We start from the raw sequence: 6,298 nt of genomic DNA on the forward strand, positions 1-6,298 counted from the left end.
CGTCCTGAGGGTTGAGATAAGGCCAGGGTGTTGCGGGGAGGAGGCAGCCTGAGATGGGGCTACAGCGCACCTCGCTGCAGCAGGTGATGTGAGCCAGCCTAACGTGTGCACACAAGAAAGTTTCAACGGAGCTTCCTTTACTGCATGTTTTACCTCTGTATACACTTGTGGAGCGGTTGAATTCACTTGGAGGCAATCTACCACGGACAAGTGAATACTCCTGTGGTATAAGTAGAATATATACAATCCACGCTATCTAGAAGAAAGCACACGTCCCGGTGTGCAGATGTCCCTGTAAAAGGCGATATAGCTAATGTGTGTCATCTGCTATAGCTGCTGGTGTTGCTGTTGATGTTGCTGCTGCTGTTCTTCCCTGTGCTGTTCCTGCGTGTGCTGGTCCTTCCTGCATGTACTTGCTCCTGCCAATCTAAACCAGCGAATGGAAGTATCCGATGCTCGGAAAAAGCCCAATCTGCTGCCTGTGCTGAACGCCTACTGAGAACCTATCGATGATGCACCTGTATTATTCAACATCTTCTGGCTGCTCCCCCCGGCAGCGGCATTTCCACTGCCATTTTCTTGGGAAGCAACACTAGAGAAAGGTCTCTTGAGGTTCGATGGTTCGAGGCGGGATGTTGAGGTGCCAAAGGGCGAATGGATCAACTTGATTCGCGTGCAGAGGGCATTCGGCTCGAAGCTGTGTCAGGTGCAACTATCACCCGGCCATTACGTAAATGCATGGCGTTATTTTCTCTGAAACTTGGTCTCAGAGGTCCACGGGCTCGTCGAATAGGTAGTTGTGGGGGGGAAATTTTTGTTTAAATTCTATTTATTTTCCGGAACGGCCCCCAAATGTAGTGACTACTGCGGGCTAACGCTGTCACTACGCACGTTTCCTGCCGATACCGAATAAGTGCACATACTGAGAGCCATCAGCTTTCCCACGTTTCTCGCTAAAAACTCTAATAAACGCTATTAATCAACCAAATTCACAGTCGGGTTCCAATTATTGTCAGGAAGAATACCCAGAATAATAGAACTGATGCCCGTTCCTCGCCGAGGGCCGGGACCTAGGTCTCTGCGTCTGCAGGCAACGAGCCCCGAGCTGGTCTCCGACTGGCGAGCACCCTGACCCCAGCATGTTGCTTTCTCGTCTAATTACGTTCAAATTCCTGATATAATGCATAGTATTCACTCCTATCCGTAATTCTAGACTTCTGGAGGCTACGCCCGAGCTCCCTTGTAGTGCCGGTGCACTACACCCGCTACATAGCGCGCAGTGTGGGGGAGGAAAGATACAAATAGGGAGTCAACGTAGTTAGCCCCCAGGAGCGTCGGGGTAGAAAAATAGAAAAATTTGCAGGGAGCTGACAAGGGATCCGCTAACATCTAGCCGCCCGTTGCCCACTTCCGCGACCTGCCTGCACGCATACACTAAGTGTTGGTGGTGCAAGGTCAAGGAGAGCGCTTAGCTGTTCTGCGGGGACCGCTTCCCGTAAGCGATCCTCCGAAACCCATTCAGGACCACGTGTGCCCAGCCATTTGACGTAGTATTCGCGTTTCCGATGGCCTTAGCGGGCGTTAATCCGCGCCTCGAGGATCTCTGTGTCCTCGAGGCGGGGAAGCTCGCGAAGTCGTTGCTGCGGTTTCCTCGCTAGAGTGCGAGGGAACCGCGGGGATTCCCGAAACTGTTTTAAGAAACCAACGTTAATAGTGGACTGGCATCTCCACGTTGACGAATCGAGGATGTACGCCAAGGTGTTGACCCGAGAGCGCACCGCGAAGGGTCCAGCCCATCGTGTGGCGAACTTTTTGGATTGCTCGCCCTCCTGCGCGCTAAGGGGGGCGTGTGAATCCACTAGAACCAAGTCACTCGGGTTGAAACTAATTGCGGAACGTCTTTTGTGGTAGTTTCTGGCATGACGTTCCTGTGCTTTGCGCATGCATTTCTTCGCTGCTGCAAGCTGTGTGCAGAACTCAGAAGCCGCAGTCGATTGGGTTTGGCTTCCAACAGCGAGCTGGAGCGGCGGATCAGCGAATGGAGTTTCCGTGTAGACCAGGGACGCCGGGGAACAGCGAGTGGACCAATGCACTGTAGTGCTATAAACCCATTCTGCACAAGCAATAAAATCAAGCCAGTTAGATGAGTTCTGTTGGGTGTAAAGCCGCAAATACTGCACCAGCGTGCGGTTAGTTCGTTCGGTCTGGCCGTCTGTCTCCGGATGGTTGGCGGTGGTCGTGTTGTGGTCGATGCTGAGCCGCTGCATGGGGCTGCGCCAGAAGGCGGTGACGAACATCGGATACCTGTCGGTATTGATGCTTTTTGGGAAGCCGTGGAGCTTCCACACATGATTAATGAATAGTTGGGCCACTCCTTCTGCTGTGACGGTGCTCGAACAGGGAATAAAGTGAGCATATTTGCCAAGCCGATCCAGCACAACATATATACTATCATGGCCTCTGACAGGTGGTAAGCCCACTATGAAGTCCATGGAGATATCCGTCCAGATCCTATAGCGAATAGGCAGGCTCTGCAGGAATCCGGGTTTGAGCGTGTTTCGCGGATTTCGGTGATGGCAGTCCGGACAAGAGNTGATGGCAGTCCGGACAAGAGTGGACGTACTCCTCGATTGAGGGGCTCATCCTAGGCCACCAGAAGGAGCTGGCAACACGCTCCACCGTTGTATTGACCCCATCATGACCTGCTAAAGCATGTTCATGCATTTTCCGTAAAAGTTCCCTGCGAAGCGAGGCCGGAATGTACAATCTGCGAACACCACGCTTTGTGTGATATCACAGGAGATTGCCATCGGTGCTGTAATGCTAGACCCGTCGCCCACTGTTGAGCTTAGCTAGGACTGCGGCCGCATGAGTATCTAAGGAATAAGAGGAACGCAATTTGGAAAGAAAACGAGAATCATCACAAAGAGGTGCGGTTGCAGAACAGTCTGCCTGGCCTTTAGGGCGTCTGGAGAAAGCGTCGGCGACCACGTTGGTGATACCCTTGATATACTTCACCGTCAAGTGACGGTGAAGTCGTACTGCGTGAGCCGGGAAAGCCACCGAACAATTCTTTCGTTATCGTAGTCTTGAAAACTCTTCGTCAGGTNGAGCCGGGAAAGCCACCGAACAATTCTTTCGTTATCGTAGTCTTGAAAACTCTTCGTCAGGTGTGTCAATTGTTGGTGATCGGTCTGGACCGCGAAGTACCTGCCGTACAGGTAATGTCGGAACTTTTTAACGCCCCACCAGACCGCGTAAAGCTCCTTTTCCCTGACCGGGTACTTTTGCTCCCTCTCTGTGAAACGGTGTGAGTAGCAAGCGATTATTTGATGCTTTTTCGATCCAATAGCCTGCTGAGAGAGCATATTCCCGACTGCGGTGTCACTGGCATCGGTCGTAAGGAAACAAGGTTTATCAAAATCAGGGAACGCGAGTACTGGGGATGATGTCAGGTGCCCGATGAGGCGTCAGGCGGCTTCGTCATCGTTCTCCGTCCAAATAAACTGCTCCTCCTTCTTAAGAAGACCAGTTAGAGGGGCAGCAATGCTAGCGAATCCAGGAATGAAATTGTGATGGTATGAGGCGAGCCCGACGAACTTCTGAACGTCCGTCCGCGTGTACAGCGGTAGCGGCCATCGCTGAATCGCCTCGATCTTAGCCGGATCTGGTTCAACCCCTGCTGCAGAGACATGAAATCCTAAGAAACTGATTGTTTGCATGAAAAACAAGCACTTCTGCGTTTTTACGAACCACTGCTTCTCACGCAGTAGTCGCAGCGCCCGCCGGAGGTGCTGCAGGTGCCCCTGCAAATTTCGGCTGAGCACAAGCACATCATCAATGTATATCACCATCAATCCCTCGGCGATTGGCCCCAGGAAGTCGTGATTGAGTTGCCGCTGCAGTTCAGTAGGTGGATTCACGAGGCCAAAGGGCATACAAGTGTACTCCAGCTTGCGAGGGCGGGTGTAGAACGCCGTTTTGTGCCTGCCCTCCGGGTGAATAGGGATCTGCAAAAAGGCCTCAGCGAACTCAAATGCTGAGTATACCGCCGAATCCTGTAAGCGGTCAAGGATTTCTTCCACCCTGTGCATCGGGAACTTCTGCTTCACTGTAATCTTGTTGGGGGGCTTGAAGTCGACGCACATGCGCCAGCTGCCGTCATTTTTCTTCGCCAGCAGGGGATTGTGCCCAGAGGCGCTAGTTGACGGCTGAACCTTGCCCTTTTTCAGAAGTTCTTCGGCCTGCCGCTCAATTGCCTCTACAAGGTGTGGGGGTCGTCTGTACCTTGGAACGAAGCTTCGGGCTGAGCCAGGGATGAGTTCGATGCTGTGCATAGGGCGTCCAGCGGGTGGCCTGCCTGCCGGTAGCTCTTTGTTATTGAATACACCTGAGAACTCTTCCGTCAATTTTGTCCACTTCTGCCGTTCCTCGGGTGTTAACTGGATCTATTCCCACAAAACTGCGGTATTTACCAGACAATCACGACGGAGTGAGTGCATGTCTCCATTATTCTCTTCAGTGCCTCTGCACTGTGCGGGAGCCTCGTCGCTCCCCTTTTCTTTGGACACAGTCTCCACACACCTGACCATAGAAGATGCAAATGCCGTTGGGAGAGCTGAGAGGGGCGCTCTCTCATCACTTTCAGGCGGAGTGACCTCTATGGCAGCATCAGAGGAACGCATTTGCGCCTTCCACTGGGTCACCCACGGCATGCCTAGGATTATGTCGTGGTGAACNGAGGAACGCATTTGCGCCTTCCACTGGGTCACCCACGGCATGCCTAGGATTATGTCGTGGTGAACAGGTCGAACGTAGAAGTCCCTAGTCATAGGAATGTGCCCTGTTTTGGAACTGATGGAGCATTTTGCGCACATAGTTTTGCCGATTCGAGTATCCTGCCTGCCATCTGCAACGCGTAGCCTCCGAGATTGCGCCAATGAGTAGACGGGTAGGCTGCATCGTCTTGCTATGGCTTCCGGTATCATATCCACTTCGCATCCCGTATCAAGTAGGGCCATTAAATCCTGCCCTTTACTCGTACTTGTACAAGTACTGAATTGACTTGAGGTAGGTCTTTAGGTGCGGCCGTTATCTCGCGTGGCCCTTTCACTGCGCCGCACGTTGCGTGGGGGCCCGGACGTTTCCTTGCTTGCTATGTTCGTTCCCTTGGCGGCGCCGTTCGGGATTTGGTTTCAATTGTTCTCTAGCCTCTTTCATAAGCCGGCAATCTCGAAATACGTGGCCCTGTTCACTGCAAAAGAAGAAAGTACGCCGTTTAGAGTCTCCGTCTTGCTTTCTGGGTGGTGAGTTCGCTATGTGCAGACGGTAGCCGCCTATAGCCCCGTCTTTAGCTGGTTTGGTGTTCACAGCCCCTATATCCATTGGTTCCAAATCGGGTTCATTCCCAGGCACGCGTTTTTCCTTTTCAGCTAAGGCTGTGGATGTGGCGTCTTTTCTTTCCATCCTGCAGAGGTATTCCATCATGTCAGCCAGTTGCACTTGTTCATCTCTCATTTCCCTGTCTGTGGCCCCGCCAATTACTGTTTGCCTCACTCCGGGGGACAGCCCCGCTATAAACCAATTGTAGTGGAACTCCGCACCCACCATAGGACTTCGGTTCACCAAGGACTGGTATTTCTCAATGTGACGCTCTATTGACAGTTTTCCCTGTTTAAGCTTTCTCAGTTCCGCCATTGCCTGCTTGCGGACTCCGGAATAAACCTGCAGAGTAGCGCGTCCCGGAAGGCGTGCATGGACCTGATTTGCTCCGGGAACCTGGAGCCGTTGCTTAAATGTAGCCACCATCGCCGTGAGTCCCCTTCTAACAACGAAGAGGCCAGGAGTAGTTGGAATTCTTCTGGGGCATTTTGTAGGCGGAGGTATAGGCCTAGGGAATTAAGGAAGTCCTCTACAGCCTCTACATATCGCCGCCCATCATGTCGCGTAGGACGGCACAACCGGAGGCACTCCTCTTGAATCGTTTTTGGCGGGAATGCATTTTCTCCAGGATTAGATGCAGAAATGGAGCTGGCTTCCGCTTGCTGGGCTTCCAGACCGTCCGTCGACCCCCCTGTTAGTGGCTCATAGTCAACCTCCATTTTGCTGAAGAGAACACTGAAATTGGGAGGGATTTTGTCTACGAAGGAAATGGGTTTTATTTCGATACAAATAAACGGAAAAAATGAATTTTATTTATTTTCGCGATCATTTGTTTTTTCAGCGGTGCTTGATGTCACCCGTGTGGGGATCGGGCCCGGGCTCGCACCTTGCCCCGATGAACCATGCGGTGCTACCA

At 52.3% G+C, this 6,298-nt stretch overlaps 3 protein-coding genes across 3 annotated transcripts; all 3 read right to left on the reverse strand.

Moving 5' to 3' along the window:
- Positions 1-1,571: 1,571 nt before the first annotated feature.
- Positions 1,572-2,267, reverse strand: EMH_0028270 (uncharacterized protein; the record flags this gene model as incomplete). Its single annotated transcript, XM_038022089.1, has 1 exon — positions 1,572-2,267. The coding sequence occupies one exon, from the start codon at positions 2,265-2,267 to the stop codon at positions 1,572-1,574; it is 696 nt and encodes a 231-aa protein (XP_037877943.1).
- Positions 2,268-3,470: 1,203 nt separating this feature from the next.
- On the reverse strand, positions 3,471-4,337 carry EMH_0028280 (uncharacterized protein; the record flags this gene model as incomplete). The annotated part of the gene is made up of 1 exon (XM_038022090.1): positions 3,471-4,337. One exon carries the CDS (start codon positions 4,335-4,337, stop codon positions 3,471-3,473), a length of 867 nt encoding a protein of 288 aa, XP_037877944.1.
- A 111-nt stretch (positions 4,338-4,448) lies between these two features.
- On the reverse strand, positions 4,449-5,808 carry EMH_0028290 (uncharacterized protein; the record flags this gene model as incomplete). The annotated part of the gene is given in 3 exon segments (XM_038022091.1): positions 4,449-4,737; positions 4,741-5,032; positions 5,328-5,808. Coding segments are annotated over 3 exon segments (1,062 nt in total).
- Between the last annotated feature and the right edge of the window lie 490 nt (positions 5,809-6,298).

This window comes from Eimeria mitis, genomic scaffold, assembly GCF_000499745.2.
Source record: "Eimeria mitis Houghton genomic scaffold, Emh_scaff1046, whole genome shotgun sequence".
Lineage (NCBI taxonomy): Eukaryota > Apicomplexa > Conoidasida > Eucoccidiorida > Eimeriidae > Eimeria > Eimeria mitis.